Source organism: Podarcis pityusensis, assembly GCF_964106645.2.
Source record: "Podarcis pityusensis genome assembly, chromosome: 1".
Classification (NCBI taxonomy): Eukaryota; Metazoa; Chordata; class Lepidosauria; order Squamata; family Lacertidae; genus Podarcis; species Podarcis pityusensis.
In genome coordinates, this window is record NC_138028.1 from 72,706,320 (window position 1) to 72,724,609 (window position 18,290).

At 41.4% G+C, this 18,290-nt stretch overlaps 1 protein-coding gene across 4 annotated transcripts in view; it reads right to left on the bottom strand.

Annotated features, from left to right (window-relative positions):
• Positions 1 to 11,237, bottom strand: part of ABCC8 (ATP binding cassette subfamily C member 8) — a 60,209-nt gene extending 48,972 nt beyond the window's left edge. For 3 of the 4 annotated variants that reach the window (XM_080998535.1, XM_080998534.1, XM_080998533.1), the window contains exons 1-6: positions 10,934 to 11,237; positions 8,683 to 8,824; positions 5,770 to 5,919; positions 3,173 to 3,294; positions 1,143 to 1,309; positions 238 to 480 (exon numbers count right to left, since the gene is read on the bottom strand). In XM_080998535.1, the coding sequence (XP_080854661.1) occupies positions 238 to 480; positions 1,143 to 1,309; positions 3,173 to 3,294; positions 5,770 to 5,919; positions 8,683 to 8,824; positions 10,934 to 11,081 (972 nt within the window). In that variant the 5' untranslated portion in view covers positions 11,082 to 11,237. The remainder of the gene's footprint in view (positions 1 to 237; positions 481 to 1,142; positions 1,310 to 3,172; positions 3,295 to 5,769; positions 5,920 to 8,682; positions 8,825 to 10,933) is intronic. The other variant, XM_080998536.1, reaches the window with a different exon arrangement.
• Between the last annotated feature and the right edge of the window lie 7,053 nt (positions 11,238 to 18,290).

The window sequence follows — 18,290 nt, forward strand, 5'->3', positions numbered from 1 at the left end:
AACAAATACTAGTAAAATTTTTCTTACATAAAGGATTTTAGACACCAAACAGTTTGAGAACATCGTGGGCCAAATTTCCAATCCTTATTCATTTTGATAGGTACTGAAGAGAAGTGAGACAGTTTTCTACCGGATTGTAGGCATGAGCATTCCATGGCATGCATGGAGCTCTTCTGCCTGCATTCATCATGTTTAAAGCCAGAAACACAGTTGTGGGTAATCCTTTTCTATTCATACCTTTGGAGATTCAAAGGCCTCATTCAGGCGCATGTAATTTGTCAAAGCTCTCATGGCAATAGGCAGCTTTCCTATGGCTTTCAAGTCTATTGGTTTCTTGTGAGCTGTTTTAATGAATGCATTCATCCACCAGTATGTTCCTTTGGACAACAAATTCACAAAAGGTTGCAAGAATCTGACTCCAAGATCCTGAAGGTCCTCAGGAGGCTTAACTTCCTTGGGCGTTTTGAAGAAAACGTATCTCTAAACAAAGGCAAAAAGAATCTTAGGCAAGTTAATGGAGGGGGGGGCAGGAATAATAGGATACTGTAGTATGTTTTGTCCTCTGTCCAGGAGGACCAGGCTGCCATGGATTTTAAGGCATGTATTTTCAATTGATTTCTCACCTTTCAGTATCTCAATGCTTGACAAGCAGTACAGTATAGATTTGGCAGGACACTGCTGTGTTTCTGGACAGAACATATTTCTTAATCAATATTTTTTCCAGGGAGTCAGAATTAAAGGCCATCATGGACAGGATCCAGCAACATTAAACACATTCAAATTGCAATTACATCTTAGTAGTGCTGCATACTATAACTTGGTGCTCCTGATGCTCAAGGAGATGGCAGAGGAAGGGGAAAGGAACAATGTCAAATTACTTGAGCTTAATTATAACTAGCATGTTGGCTTACAAAGCTGTATATGGCCAAATTTATTTTCACCAGGAGGCATGCAAAAGAACATGACTGAATTGGAACTGACTGGATGTCATTCTAATATTCTACCTCCTCCTAAGAAAATATATATGGAAACCTATATTCATGGGACTTCAGAAATACTAGTACGTTCAAGATGCAGTTACTAATGGACAATATTAACAACTTTGCTTTTAACCATCTAAATTATCAGGAAATGCAACTTACCCTTACCCTGATGACATTAATTTCTACAAGAAGCAACATTCCATAAAGAACTACTAAGAATCCTGTGAGGCAGAATCGAAGCTGGAGAGGTCCAATATTATTATCACAAAACTTTACAAATTTGATGGTTTTGGTTATAAAAGCTAAAGTCCAATAGACTAGCAAGGCTGTTGAAAGAAGAATAAAGCACTGATCAGAACAGCACTTCAAAGTTAAAGAAGGCAAATAAAATTACAAGATTGTTCAAGGGATCTGTCCTGAATATGTAAGTGCTTAGCAAATTAGATTTCTATAATGTTGGAAATTCTGAAGTTTTGACTAAGCTTACAACCACAAAGATAAGTAATCAATATAAGCATTCTCAGGCATGGCTACAGTAACTGTCTCTGGCATTGATTTGTACCTGCTTTGTACAGTTTCAGTTGAGTATGCCGAATGTACTTGGTGAAACTTGGTGAAATATGTGTGTGTGTGTGTGTGTGTGTGTGTTTGAGAGAAAGAAATTCTGACTAACTCCTACACAAGCTTCCCTGTAAATATTCCCTTGTAAATATTCTCATTCTCTTTCCAAGCCCCATTAACAAGAACATGTTTTTAAATAGCTCCCGGTGACTTCTGCCTCACACAGCCAAGCCTTCATGTGCTGTACTGTAATTTGCCCTGTAGAGCAGGGAATTTTTGCAATGGCACCAGAACCTGAAAAGAAAAGGTTTAGTGGGTGTATTGAAAGGCTTGCCACATGGAGGCAATCACCTTCGGGAGGAATGACAAGTGAGTTTGATGTATCAGTCTTCAGTATAATGATTGTAAAATAATTAATCAGCAGTCTTATTTAACATCCTTGTGACTGCTACACAAGCCCAAGCACAGGCTGTTGTGCTGTTCACAGGAACTACAGGCAGCTAGTAGCTTGATGTATGTGCCAATCAGATATAAAAACTGAAGCCTTTGGCAGAATTAGAATTACGAGTTCAGGTTCTTCATTTGAGTGTGGGCCAGGACACAGCCAGGCAAAAAACCCTACATGAAGCAGTGCTAGTGGGGAACAGTGGACTGTGGAGAGAAATTGCGATCTGGGGAGAGTTATAGGAGCCAGAGAGAAAGACCTGGAGGGCTTTATTTTGCTGCAGAGCTGAAGTTCTTCACCATATTCTTAGATATCAATGCTATAGAAGAACAAAGTGATCCATCTTTTATTTAGGTATTTTAACTTCAACTTTCCAAACAAAGCACAGCTTCTTGTTCAGCAGATAAGACTAAGTATTGAGTTGTTCAAATAGTTAAATAAATACACATAGGAAGTGCTGGTTTTCTGACATTCAGTCTCATGAGATTAGACAGGAAAAAATGGTCATTTTCCATTTTCTCAGAGAAACATATGGGCCAAACAACTGTGGAACTATTCACATATGACACAAATTTCCTGTCAAGGGATGAGATGACTCCCATAACTATTCCCAAGGAAGCTACTTGCATCAACAGTACAAACAAAGACACTATTTGCCAACAATTCCAGGAACATCAATTCTGTGGAGCTATTTTTTAAAAATTAAATTTATGATTGTCAAGAAAAATATCAAAGCAGTATGTGTATGGTGATAACAGCCATGTGGCCTTAAAGCATTGGTGTTTACAACAAATAGATATTATGGAATATGAGGTGGGACATAATTCTTAATCATGGGCACAGCCAAAGGGGAGGGGGCAGGGAGGGACAGTTGCCCCCTCCCAAATCAAGTAAATCAATGAAAATACTAACTGAGGTTCTGCCCCCCTAACATAAATCCTGGCTATGTCCATGTTCTTATTAAATAATAAATGGGGGGGGGGGAGTTCATTTCATCAAAAATACTAATACTTGAAATCAGCTTTGTTAGTGGGAAACAGAGGAGAACAGTACTAGTAAGCTTTAGTTAGACAATAAAATTTCAGTTGGGGGGGCACTGAAGTGAACTTCCAGCAAGACCTAACAGACCTTTTCCTCATAACATATTCACAATTTCATATTTTTCTGTATTGTGGGTACATACCTATTAATAACTTTGGAAAATTTGATGTTTCAATGTTGTGATAGTAAACAATTGATGTGATGGCTGCTAAGAACGCCATTCCAGGTGGCATGTACAGGTGCAAATGACGAGATTCTGAATCCCTAAGTATAACAAAACACATTAATCAGAAATACCCTGATGGAGAGTACCATGTTTGCTCTGAAGACTACATGAAGACCCAAATTTATTTGAACAGAGATTATGATAACACACAAAGGAATGCATGTACGGTTCAGTCACTCCAGGTGGTGTGTGTGTGAGTATGTGTGCAAATACACACATAAAGAGTTCCCACTCCTAAGATACAAGGCTGAAGCCCAGTGAGTGGTCCCCCCCCCCAAAAATAGATGCAACAATGTTAGCTTTCCCATCTTTCTTTTTCAATCAACATGGAATTTATTATGTTCATGATTCATATGAGGACAGAGAAGAAAGGAAAATTTCCACGCATCACTTTAATTTTCAGTTAGGGTTCAGCCACACTTGCCCTTGTCCTGCCACTTTCCCCTGGGAAACCTGATCTTTACTGCTTCATCAGAGCAAACATCAATCTGGTTTTCTCTGGATTGACGTTCGCTCCTTTTTCTTTTTTTGCTAAAGAGTGGGTTCTTTTGCGGAAAACATTAGCGGGAAGGGCAAAACCTCTCAGACACGTGTCTAGAAAGCACGGGATAGCAAAAAAACACTTGGACCCATGCTGGATGAGCCCCAAACTGAATGGCAGCATAATCCTATACATGTCTCCTCAGAAGTAAGTCCCATCGAGGGAATGGGTATATCATTGCAGTCTTAGTGAACTAATTACTGACCAAAAAGTAAATCAGTGCACATGAAGATTTTATTCCCGTTCATAGTAAATTTGTTTAAATGAGAATATGATTGCACTTAGAACAGAAATAGTTTTATAGTTTTATTTGAAATATGTTATACAACAACACTGGTTTAAGGGGCTTCCCACCTCTTTCTCTCCCTCCCCTTGACACACATAAGCAAACATAAACAAACACAATCATAAAATAATTCAAATGTGTCATAAGCACTCTGTGCAGAAAGCTCCATTTTCAGTCTGATTACCCAGCTGGGCAGAAACAAGCTGGGTACAACAAGATACAATTGTCATAATTAAACAAGATACAATTGCCATAAAGTCAGATTGTGTAGACCTTTGATTACGTAGCAACTGCCTTCCTAGATCAGATCAAGGGTCTGTGTAGTCCAGTATTAATTAATAAAAATTTAAAATGGTGGACCAAATGCATTTGGGGATTCTCATAAATACCACGAGCTTTTCTGGTGACAGTACTCCCCAGCTTTCCACAATGTGAAAGGGTGTGTGTGTATCTGACAAAGGTATGAGTCCAGGTACAGTGAGGAAGCCAGCTTTTCACTAGAACTGAATAGAAAGGCTATAAAATTCTATGCAGTGGGTTCATAGTGTGTAAAAGAATAGACAAGTTTTAAAGGCAGAAGCACTATCTTTCATTTAAGCAGATATATGTAGATGAGAAAGGTTTTCCCAAGGATTTGCATGGATTTCTTCAACCTCTGTTCTAAACCTGCCACCATTTAAACTCCCTTATATTGATTGTAAACACTACCAGAGGCCCAAAAGAGCCCAGAGGAATATTGAAAATTTAACAGTTTGACTGCTAAAGCTGTGAGTATACTATGCAGAAATTCGTCAGGAAGATATGAGCAACAGAATTTTTTATTATGTGATGTTATCTCAAGGACTGGCTGGGTGCCAAAGCCTAACATAACCTTCTGCTGCCAAGCAGACTGTTAAAAAGATAAACTGTTTGGGCTTCAAGAAGCTGTTGTAATCCCCTTTTAAATTCACTGAGTTACTTTCTGTACTGCTGATTGCTCTTCAGATGCTCTTCAGTATGTGCTAGCATTTCTTAAGTACAGGACAAGAACTTCGGATAACAACAGACATTGGCTCTGATACGAACTTTCTTTCTGTGAATGGGTCCAACTTAACAGTCCTCTAATGGAGCTTCTCCCCCTTCCCCTTGCAGACCTCTACAGCAGTCTGCAGCCTCTTGCTCCAGGGAGACCCTTCAAAATGGCATTCCCACAAATGTGAACGGAGGAGCAACTTAGGATCCAAATAAATGTTTGAAATAGCTGCTACTCCAGGTTTGTTTAAGCAGCAAAACAAAATCAACTGGCATTTCTAGTAATTTTAGCAACATTTTACATAATTTTGCTCTTGGTACAGCAAACTAAATATGACATAATAGGCATCACTGAAACCTGGTGGGATAAGTCCCACGATTGGAATGTAATAATGGAGGGATACAATCTATTTCAGAGAAACAGACCAGACAAGAAAGGAGGAGGAGTGGCGTTATATGTCAGGGATGTGTATAACTGTGAAGAGATCCAAGATTTAGAACTGCAAAGCCAAAGTGAGAGCATTTGGGTCAAAATTAAGGGAGAGAAGAATAACAGTGACCTCATTGTGGGAGTTTACTATAGATCCCCAAGCCAAACGGAGGACATAGATGATGCCTTCCTGGAACAGATGGCCAAGCATGCAAAAGGAAGTAGTAATGGGGGACTTCAATTACCCGGATATTTGTTGGATGTCAAACTCAGCCAAGAGCATAAGGTCAAACAGATTCCTCACTGGCCTTGTAGACAACTTCATTGCCCAGAAAGTGGGAGAAGCAACAAGAGGAACAGCCATTTTAGATCTGGTCCTAACCAATGTTGATGACCTGGTTAGTGGGGTAGAAGTGGAAGGATCATTAGGCGCGAGTGATCATGCTCTTCTGAAGTTTACTATACAGCGGAAAGGAGCAGCCAAGCATACTAGGACTCAATTTCTTGACTTTAAGAAAGCCGACTTCATAAAACTTAGGGAAGTGCTGGGTGAGATCCCATGGACAGTAATACTAAAAGGAAAGGGAGTTCGTGATGGCTGGGAGTTTGTTAAGAGGGAGATAGTAAAAGCACAACTTCAGGCAATACCAATGAGATGGAAACATGGAAGGTGCCTAAAGAAGCCAGGGTGGTTATCTAAAGAACTTTTAACTGAGTTAAGATTAAAAAAGGATGTGTACAAAAAATGGAAAAGGGGGGAAACCACCAAAGAGGAATTCAAACAAATAGCCAGCACGTGTAGACACAAAGTCAGAAAAGCTAAAGCACAGAATGAACTCAGGCTTGCTAGAGAGGTTAAAAGCAACAAAAAAGGCTTTTATGGGTATGTTCGTAGCAAAAGGAAGAACAAAGAAACAGTGGGGTCACTCAGAGGAGAAGATGGTGAAATGCAAACAGGGGACACAGAAAGGGCTGAACTCCTCAATGCCTTCTTTGCCTCAGTCTTCTCCGATAAAGAAAATGATGCCCGACCTGAAGAATTTGGAGCAAATGATTCAGCAGAGGAAACACAGCCCAGAATAACTAAGGAGAGAGTACAAGAATACTTGGCTAGTTTAGATGTATTCAAGTCTCCAGGGCCAGATGAACTGCATCCAAGAGTATTAAAAGAACTGGCAGATGTGATCTCAGAACCACTGGCAGTCATCTTTGATAATTCCTGGAGAACAGGCGAAGTCCCAGCAGACTGGAGGAGGGCAAATGTTGTTCCTATTTTCAAAAAGGGGAAAAGAGAGGACCCAAATAATTACCACCCAGTCAGACATCAATACCAGGGAAGATTCTGGAGCAGATCATTAAGCAAACAGTCTGTGAGCACCTAGAAAGGAATGCTGTGATCACCAATAGTCAGCATGGATTTCTGAAAAATAAGTCATGTCAGACTAACCTGATCTCGTTTTTTGACAGAATTACAAGCCTGGTAGATGAAGGGAACGCAGTGGATGTAGCCTACCTTGATTTCAGCAAGGCATTTGACAAGGTGCCCCATGATATTCTTGTAAAGAAGCTGGTAAAATGCGGTCTTGACTATGCTACCACTCAGTGGATTTGTAACTGGCTGACTGACCGAACCCAAAGGGTGCTCATCAATGGTTCCTCTTCATCCTGGAGAAGAGTGACTAGTGGGGTGCCACAGGGTTCTGTCTTGGGCCCGGTCTTATTCAACATCTTTATCAATGACTTGGATGATGGACTCAAGGGCATCCTCATCAAATTTGCAGATGACACCAAACTGGGAGGGGTGGCTAACACCCCAGAGGACAGGATCACACTTCAAAACGACCTTGACAGATTAGAGAACTGGGCAAAACAAACAAGATGAATTTTAACAGGGAGAAATGTAAAGTATTGCACTGGGGGGGGGGGAGGAAATGAGAGGCACAAATACAAGATGGGTGACACCTGGCTTGAGAGCAGTACATGTGAAAAGGATCTAGGAGTCTTGGTTGACCACAAACTTGACATGAGCCAACAGTGTGACGCGGCAGCTAAAAAAGCCAATGCAATTCTGGGCTGCATCAATAGGAGTATAGCATCTAGATCAAGGGAAGTAATAGTGCCACTGTATTCTGCTCTGGTCAGACCTCACCTGGAGTACTGTGTCCAGTTCTGGGCACCACAGTTCAAGAAGGACACTGACAAACTGGAACGTGTCCAGAGGAGGGCAACCAAAATGGTCAAAGGCCTGGAAATGATGCCTTATGAGGAACGGCTAAGGGAGCTGGGCATGTTTAGCCTGGAGAAGAGGAGGTTAAGGGGTGATATGATAGCCATGTTCAAATATATAAAAGGATGTCACATAGAGGAGGGAGAAAGGTTGTTTTCTGCTGCTCCAGAGAAGCGGACATGGAGCAATGGATCCAAACTACAAGAAAGAAGATTCAACCTAAACATTAGGAAGAACTTCCTGACAGTAAGAGCTGTTCGACAGTGGCATTTGCTGCCAAGGAGTGTGGTGGAGTCTCCTTCTTTGGAGGTCTTTAAGCAGAGGCTTGACAACCATATGTCAGGAGTGCTCTGATGGTGTTTCCTGCTTGGCAGGGGGTTGGACTCGATGGCCCTTGTGGTCTCTTCCAACTCTATGATTCTATGATTCTATGATTCTATGATTCTAAGTATGTCGTGATAGTGCTATTGGCTAAAATTATCTGAATCTCCCAATGCACAATGAATCATGTTGAGTTTTGTTTTTTAAGGGGATTTGATGTAATTTTTATAAGTTTGGGGCTCCCTTTCAGCTGCTCTGCTTGACAGAATAGTGCAATGAAGGGTCTCATCTTGTCTCTGACTCTGGATTCCTATGATCTTTTTCATCCATAGAGGATGCAGCAAATTTTCACAAGAGAGTTGGCAAATGCACAGAATGAACTGGCTAGCTAAAGATAATTTAGAGTGTATGTGTATTTGTACACACACATTCTTGGCGAGGTCTTTGGAATATCTGACACAAGCCAGTAGGTTAATCACCTCGAACACAGATTACATTTCTAACAAGCAGAGTTGGCAGTAAACAAACTTGTGTATAGCAAGTTGCGTACAACTGCGTTAAAAATGGGAAAGTACTGTGAAAATGGAAAAAAATCCAATTATGTACTTACCCATCAGACACTATACCCTCAGCTATTTCACATACCAGCACAAACAAAAGAATGAAAGTCAAAATCCAGCGTAAATTGTGACCAGGAAAATGAAGCCAAGTACTGTGGTGGATATGAACTTTGGAGCTTTGACTTCCCCACCCTAAATGTAAGAAAGCAAATAATCACAATTATCCTGAGAGTTTTGTGCAGAAAAAAGTGAATAAAAAAATGCATGGACCTGTCCATTCTGAACTGGAAACAGAAGTATAGATCTTTTGCTTTTAAACATGAAAGGGAAACAAAGTTAGAAACAAAACATTTGATTAAAACATCATAACTGCATTAAGGGTCTAAAATAAGATACAGATGGGATCGAATATCCTTTATATTTAGACTCTTGTAATCTAGTTAAAAACTAAATCAAAGCAAGAACTCTGAATTTGCTCTATAGTTGGAACATCAATGTATATATGATTGAGAAACTGAACACTAGGTGCTAGTTCCACGTAAGTCAATAAGAAGGGACTTTCCACACTATTAGTGTAAACACACCCCAGATTCATTCCAGCAATGATTAGCATGTTGGTGTTTAATGCAGTGGACTAGGACCTGGGAGACCCATGTTCAAATCACCATTATGTTATGAAATTCACTGCCTAACCCTAGGCCAGTTACTATCTCTCAGCCTAACCCACCTCACATGCTGGGTGTGATGACAAAATTGTGCGAGGAATATGTATGTCCCCTTAAACTCCTAAGAAGAATGGCAAGATATAACTAAATATCCCTCGCTCTCCCCCATCAAAAATGTCTCATTAACTTCAGTGAGACTTACTTTCTAGTCAGTGGGTTTGGGATTACAGCATTTGTGCAGTACAAATGACTTTCTTGTGTTCAATATTATATATAGTGCATTGTGTATTTTTTCATGGAAAGCCAGTCATACTGCCTAGTATATTAGTTTCACCTGCCTAGGTTATCAGTTTGTGCTTCTGTCTAGGCAGGAAGGGTATTGTCAGAATGGGAAGGAAGTGTGGGGGAACCTCACTGGTACACTACTTACAAATATAACACCCACAGCAAAAAGTGGAAGGTAGCCTGGGGTTATACATCAAATAAGTTCATATGCTCAAAATGAGTAATCAATCTATACATATTAAAACTTCTTTTTAAAAACAAAGGTTTAGAAAATAGTGGTGAGAGGAAAGAGCTATAGCACTCTTTCTAGCAGGTGGATGTAATACTTGCAGAATCAGAGTCCTCACACCATCACTGAATGGAAAAAAATTCATATTGTCTGAAGTGCTTTGCATGGTCAGACAATATACTTCTTGAAGTAAAAGACTGATTATATGGAAACACTGGGAATTATCAACAAGTCAGTCCTTTAGCTTTAAGGTGAATAGACATTGCCAAAGGACATCAACAATGGTGCTGAATTTGTGCATTTCTCTTACACAGCTCTTTCAGTATTCCTCTTGAAAAAGAAGTCTAGAAAATTTATTTGTTTTTTAAAACAGCATTTGTGCCATTATGTGTTCATGACCTAGAACTCTGATTCTATTGATCTTCGGAAGAAGGCTGGTATAGAAATTGAATAAATAAATAAAATACAAATACATAAACGAATAAACAAATAATGGTTCACCGGCATGACTGGTAGCATGCCAGTTAAAGTTAGACTGCAAACTACTGCTGGACCAGTAAAAGAAGTGCACACCTAGTTTTAAACTAGGGAACCCATTTTTTTTTAAAACAACAACAACCCAAAAGGAGGTCCATTGCAGCAATGCTTTCTTCTTTCCTCTGTTTGACTAAACCCTAATATGTTTAAATCCTCTCCTCTCCATAACCTTCCTTGACTTCATTCAGCCCTTTTTCAAGGCACACACGATCCATGTTCTGACTTATTCAGGACGCCAGGCAGTTGAGCTAGGTCTGCAAAAAGATGGGCTGCCCTTCACACCTGCCCCCAAATAAATGAGCGGGACGAAGGCAAAAGGAGCCTGACAAGCATTTCCTGCCGCCGCCAGTGCTTTTCCTAGGAAGATGCTCTCTAAAGCCTTTGCGTCCGAGCTAGGGAAGGATGCTGCCCCTGCTGCTGCTGGGGAAAGCAGGTCAGCATAGCTCAGCAAAGCCGTCGTTGCTTCCTTCGCCTGTCTGCTCGGATGGATGCCTGCGAATGAACAGGCTCGGGCGCCGCAGACCGGGAACGGGGGAGGGAAATGTACGCCCGGCGGCTCCGCTTCCCCAGGCGCCCCTTACTCACCTATGAAGAGGATGGGGAAGGTGATGAACAGGAGGAAAACGTGAGGCACCACGTTGAGCGCGTCCACGAAGCAGCCGTTGTTGAGCACCCCATTGTTCACCTGGTAGGCAGCCGAGTTGTTCTCGCTGCCACAGAAAGCCAAGGACATGGTGGTGGTGTCCGAGGGTCGCCGGGGAGCAGCGTCGAGGGGGAGGCGGACATGCACGACAACAGAACAGGCGCGAAGACGCGAGCCGGGCCCGGGGTCCTTTTCCCGCCTCTCTACCTGAGCTATGCCGCGGCCGGCCCGGCCCCCTCAGCGCGGCGGCAACAAAGCGCGCGGGAGGAGCCGTGAGAAGGCGGCCAGATGCGCCCCCTCAGCTCTGGAGCGCGCGCGCGCCGGGTGGAGCGAGGCGCCGGGGAATTCCCCTCTATCGGTTTAGCCGAGGTCGAGCGGCTGAGGAGAGATGGTGCCGCTGGGACAAAAGGCTGAGGCGGGAGGAGGTGACGGGAGCGGCGGGAAAGCAAATGCCGAGCGCGCTCCGGCGACGGAGAAGGCGCTTCTTGTGGCTCCCCGGCAGCGACAGCAGCTGAGAGAAAAAGGAAGCCGCAGTTCGGTACTTAAAGGAGCCGCCTCCGCTCATCTGTCAGAGAGGCAAATAGTCGCGCTCCCGCTTCTTTTCGGAGGGGGTGTCAAGCCTGAGGCCCTCTGGTGCGCGAGAACACGGAAAACCCGTCGTCTTTCTGTTTGTAAACATTTCAAATTCTGCCCCCTCTCCACTGTCTAAGGATTCCCATCATTCCCTTGGCCAGAGGGCGCCTAAAAGCCACCCTTGCGCTAGAAAACTATAAGGAAAACTAGCAGCTGAATTATTTATTTTTACCATTTATTAAAGTTGCATACCGCCCTGTACCCGCAGGTCTCAGGGCTGTTCACAGGATAAAAAAATCACAATATAAAATCACGAAATACATAAAATAAAAACAACAACCCAACAATCCCCTCCCCCCATTTTAAAAGGGCATTGGACGTCAAAGGTCTGGTGAAAGAGGAATGTTTTTGCCTGGTGCCTAAAGGTGCCTAATGAAGGTGCCAGGCAAATCCCCCTGGGGAAAGCATTGCACAAATGGGGGGGCCACTGCCGAAAAGGCCCGTTCTCATGATGCCACGCTCCAGACTTCTTGTGAAGAAGGCACACAAAGAAGGGCTTCAGAAGATGATCTCAGGGTAGGTTCATATGGAAAGAGGCAGTCCTTGAGGTATTGAAGTCCTGAGCCATTTATAGGTCAAAGCCAGCACTCTGAATTGGGCCCAGAGCAGAGCTTTCCAAACTGTGTGTTGTGACACGTTATTGTGTCTGCTGCAGTGTGTAGGTGTGTCGTGTGAATGCTCCCCGTGCTCTTCCCGGGGCTGGAAAGCGGTTAGTTTAACCTCCAGTTTGCTAGTAAAACTGAATTATTGTGTCATGAAATGATGCATGTCTAAAAAGTGTGTCACCAACATGAAAAATTTGGAAAGCTCTGGCCCAGAGTATTGGAGCTGGAGTATTATGACATACACAGGGCTGATCCAAGACATTTGCGTACCTGAGGCCAATCACAAGATCGCTCTTTCCCTCCCAGCTAGGGAAGAAGGAGTGAGTGAAGATCTACATCAGGAGCAAGAGGGAAGTAAAGATCTACATCCTGATCTGCTGCGCCTCTCAGTCCGGCCCTGGAAACGAACAGGGCTCCCTTGTCCCTTGCTCTGCTAGCCTGCCCTCTGCTCTGTTGCTGTTATTGCTAAATGCCTGATCAGGCCATAAGAAGATCACAACAATCCATTGTTTGGAAGAATCTTGTCTGAAATTTGGGGTGGATGAGCTGGGTCCACCTAGTTACTCAGTTCTGCACCAGCCAGGGGCAGCGTGTCCTGTTTCACTCTGCCCTGCTGCCAAAGCTGCTGCATTTGCTCAGTGGAGTAGCGGCTGCCTTGGCACAAAATTCTGAGAAATTCTGAGCAGGATTTACTTTTTCTTGGTGCAGAATCTTATTACCCAGGTGCAGAATTTAAAGGTTTTGGCGTGAAGTAACCACAGTCCTTAAGTATGTCATGCTATTTATAGTCCTGGAGTATTTATGAGAATAGTCTTCTCTTCTTTCTGCAACTCTGTTCCTACAGTGTTAACAAGCTGCTGTGACAACTATCAAGACTGGAGTTTGTAGGAGGTAGCTGCCAAATACGTTATACTTTCAATAATATGAAGACATAAGAAACTTCACAGACTTTATTGGTTTTATACTTTTAAGAACCTTTCGAAGAGCATGAAATATGAGGATCTGATTCTGTTCTATTAAAGTCAAATAAAGCTATCAACAACTTTAGAGGGTTCAGATCAAATGCTGTGGGTGCTGCAAATTCATCTGGTCGCATATCTTGTAAAAATTCAGCACAAAGGTCAGCTCCTTATAAGCAATTTCATTCCCTTCACATCACTCATACCATACCTAGTACAGTCAGTAACCTAATTCAGTTGTGGATAGAAGGCAGAACAGGAAGAACTCATAGATCTCTGAGTGGTGGTTTGAAGCAATTTGGCAAAGATTCCTGACTCCCAATTGCTTAGCAATGGTTGCAACAAAGTAACTCTCTCTACCCCCATATTACAGTGTTGAAATGAAGAAAGGGCTTTTGAAGGGGGGGGGGGGATAACAAGGAGAAGATTTATTTATTTTTAGTGTGGAAGGATTGTGAGCTCCATTCAGTTCTGGTTGTTGTAAAAACAGGTTCCTGGAGTCATAATTATTTAATTCTGTGGTCTAATTTCAACTAAAGAGTTGCACTAGTGAAAACCATCACAACAATCTTGGTAGAGCGATGGGGCTTCTTGCCCCCACTGCTTCTTCTGCATGCCCCATGCCCCACAGATTAGCTCTGGGTGTTGGGAGAACCTTCATAATAGCACACAGGGGGAAGGGGAGGTCATTCCATCTGGCAAGCAATACAAATTATTGTATTGACCAAATGATCATATTAACACAACACTGTACATAAATGTCTTTTGCACTGGATTCCATATTATTGTCTCAGGATTATGGTAAAAACCAGAGTATATTACACAAGCTTGGTGTCTGCCAAGCTCTGACTTACCCTCCCTTATTCCCCTACTTGAGTCATAATTTCGCTGCCGAGCAGTGGCTGGGGCAACCCAATCAGATGAGCAGGGTACAATTATTATTATTATTATTATTATTATTATTATTATTATTATTATTATTATCTCTTTAGAGAAGGACAGGGATCACTGATTAGCTAAAGACTGACGTCTCTATTTTAAATTCCCATGAGTAGGATTTGCTCAGGGGATACTCTTGCTAGTGGGGAGGGGGAAGTGATTTCTAGTAATCCTTTCTTCCCCCTGCAGGCTCCTATGCCACACGAAAATGTCTCCAGAAGATTGAAAGAATCTTCCAGCATTAGCAAAAATTGCCCCTCCCTTTTCAACAACAGAAGCTTCTCCTGGATCAGGGTCCCTTCAATGAATGGATGGATAGCCCAGGATCCAGGTCAGAAAGAGACGTTCATTTTGGCAAAGAATGGGAACAATTAATGCATAGAATTTTCTTGCTTTAGGTAAGGGCAATTGTGCTCCACCCTTTTGAACCCAGTAAGCTCTAGCTGGTGGTAGTACATTTTTCTTCTCAGGCAGCAGAATTGGGTGGCTGTGTTCTCCCTTGTCAGGTATAACATCACATCACAGTTATTTTTAAGGGGATCTGGCTTCCAGGAAAACTCCACAGAAAGCAAATGAAGCACAGAATTGTTGTAAGAATACTGTACATCTTCATGAAACTGTGGTATCAAGCAGGTCCATGATGCAGAGAACTTGGATATGTGTTAACATAGTATAGCAACAAGAGATTAAATATGTGCAGTTTTCAAACAAGATGGTGCTTTCCAAGCAGTTTTAATGAACAGCTATGTTATTGACAGCTCACACCTCTAGGACTAGGATGAATGTACTAATTTTACATGTAAATATGTATATCACTTGCCTATTTATCCACAGAAAGTAGCCGTTTGTTCACTTTTAACAAGAATATGCCTAGTATACACTTGTTTTGGAGTAGCTTTTGTATTTCTTTCAAATGCTATAGTAGTGATAAAAGATTATTGCCTATGACAAATACATGATAATCCAAAATAACAGGTCTTCACTTGATGTCATTTTGACATCAAGTGAAGACCAGAGTATTGCTTCTTACTATTGCCTTTCATACAACAGCTCCTGAAAAATCACTGTAATAGGAGTGCCTTTTGTGGCTGATGAAAATGTTCATAAATTTCATCCTCACTCAGTTCACTCCTATTTACTGGTAAATGCATTTTTCTGTGTTTTAATGTAATTGAAATTGAATTCTATTGTAAGATGCATCGAGTGCTTTTTAAAAATGACATTTAAGTGGTGTAAATAAGAAATGGGAGCACACATGAAACACTTCTTGTTTATTCATTATTCAGATTCTTCAAATGTGTTATAGATAACTAATAGAGGCTTCCCATTTGTACCAAAACCCTCCCAAAAGTAGTCTTCTTTCTAACTTCCATCAGGACAGAGTAATTGCCTTGATCTGGATTCAGATGGTGACACCCAAGGTTGCTTGTTTAGCTGTGCCTGAAACAAAAAAGCCCATCTGCATAATGTTCTTAATCAGTTCCAGAGCTTGGGTTTAACTCCAAGGATAGAACGGAGCTGTTTTGTTTATAAAATTAACAAGGCACTGCACTTATTAAAGAGTTGGATTTCTGATAACAATGTGATGACACAAGGGTTAGTGGAAATTTACTGCAGAACCATGTTTAGAAGCATATATATGAAAAGAGGCCATATCTATTGCTGAACAAGTTTTGCTTTCATACTGTCTCTGTTCTGCTTCTCATCTACGCTGTCATTATTAGGAGGTGTGAACAAACCCAATCACACTGTGTCCAGATGGAAAGCAACACATGGAATGATTACTCTCTGACATGTGAGCCAGAAGCATTCCTAGTAGAACTAAGCATTTTGTTGTTGCTTAGAACATTTGTATCTCTGCTTCTGAGCCAGGTTATGGAAGGGAGAAGTACAGAACTCATGTAAGTCTTGTACAGTCCCCTAAATATGTATGGCTGCCAATATTAATCCCTGTTGCTTTCAGATCCAAACAAATATGAGACAGCATACCACTTATTTCCTCAAATGCAGTTCTGACTGTGATCCAGTTCCATAAGATTGTGCACTGGTAGTGACTAACTTTATAAACATATGGAAGTTTTACTCTCACTTGGTCCCTAAACAAAAACATGTGTTCCCTAAACTTTAAAGCTGGTGTCTCTGCTTTGGTCTCTGAAGAGCTGGTGTTTAGCCTGAAGTGACTTTTGCCTGCTGCAAGTCTTCAGAGGATAATCTGAAAGGTATAATTTGTTCCATTATCACCCTCTAAGGGAAGGGAAAATAGCAAATAGTTGGGTCCTAGAGATCCTCTTTGCCTTTTCTGCTCTTTCAAAAGTCATGTTAGCCAGCACATACATCTGTGTAAAATTGGTGGCATAATTATCTTAAAAGTCATTGCACTGAAATGAAGTTTTCTTAAGCAATGAGTGTCTGCTAATCTCACATTCCAGTTAAACAATTTATTCTCTGTTTGGCCCTAGTTGATCATGTGCTTTATTCCTGGGGAAATGTCCCTGTACTAATTGACAGTTGAAGAATCCTACTTATTTTAAATATGAAAATATTTGTATTGTGATGAGGGTTTTTTTTTAAACAAGTTGTTCTGTATAGTTCCTCAACTTAAAATTTTCAATTTGTGGTAGTAGAACATACTATTTTTGTTTTTTTTAAAAAGTGAGGGAATCAAATAGAAAGTTTTAAAAAGGACCTTCAAAATGGTGGCAGGATGTCTTTTTTAAAAAAAACTAAACTTTTGTTTTCTTCTTGTCTTATTAAATGTCATGTCAATATAATTGCCAGATTGTCCATTGTACAGTATGTTTACATGGAAAAAAGCTCTTCTTTCCCATTTAAATTTCCTGTTAAGCCATAAGTAAACAAGAACCTATTAAAGTTAGGGGAGGATGAAGAGGTCAGTGATCCCCAGAATGGGAAACAGTAGAGGAAAAGAGGAAAGAGTAGAAGTGGGGAAAAGAAGATTGAAGCCAAGCAAAAGTTAACATCTTTCTTTTCGGGACATGTTTGCACACTTTGTGGAGAAGATGACTGTGAGCATTTTAGGAACATGCCCTATGACTTCTCATTGTATTTTGGGGATAAATGCAGCACTTGGAAGCCAGAAGTCCCCTTTTGCTACTGGAAAACCTCTTCTACTCACAGGCTAATGGAAGACTGCTGCATAACACCCCAAAGCCAGATAAATTATTTCATAAGATATTATTTCCCACTAGAATTTATACATTGCAGCCTGTATCTTCCTTACTCGCCATTACTTCTCATACTGTAATGCTGCACTGTGGGAATAATTGAATTTCACAGCACATGAATGGTTTGATACATTAAATATTTACCAATGATGGGACTAAGATTGATCTGGAAAAGCTCTTTTTCACTCTCGGCTCCCCTTAAAACTGGATACTCTTAACAAAGGACAAACGGCAAGTAAGTGAGAGACGTTTTCTCCAGACAAAAATAATCCTCTCATCTTGTATTTACTGTAATAGGGAACTTGCTTTTGATGCTAAAAGGACCCCACAATCTAGAAGTTAAAAGTACAACAAGTATTTTAGTGAGTCAGACAATTGGTGCTTCTAGACTAGATCATCTCTAACACAGGCCTGTCTACATGTAGAGGCTCTGGCAGACATCCTTCCTAGCCATGCCCCAACAGAACTTATTGTGAATTTTAATCATGTATTGATTTTATACTTGTAAACCACTTAGAAGCCATCTTGCCATATACATGATAGATAGATAGGTAACTAAAAAATGTTATCTGAGATCCTTCCTAGTAGGGATGCTTGGAACAAGGGGTGCCAACCTGAATAAAATATTGTGGGGACCCAGGTAAGCCCTGCCACACATAATCACATGATGCAGTGCATACACCCCATTCGAATGGAAATGCCCATCCACTTTGTGGGGGCCTGCCCCCTCAAATATTTTATTGTGGGGGCCGAAGCTCCCAAGGCCCCTAGGAGTTGGATTCTATGCTTGGAACTGAAGCTGGGGCTTCTACATTCAGGGCATATGCTACATTACCAAGTTATGGATCCCTATCTCCCAACACACCTGGAGTGGGAGTAAATGCTTGTACAGTACCTCCTCAAAGTGTGTTTTTATTATTTTGAAACAAACCAAGAATTTGGCAGATTTACCAACAACCACAAGTTATCAGAATCCTG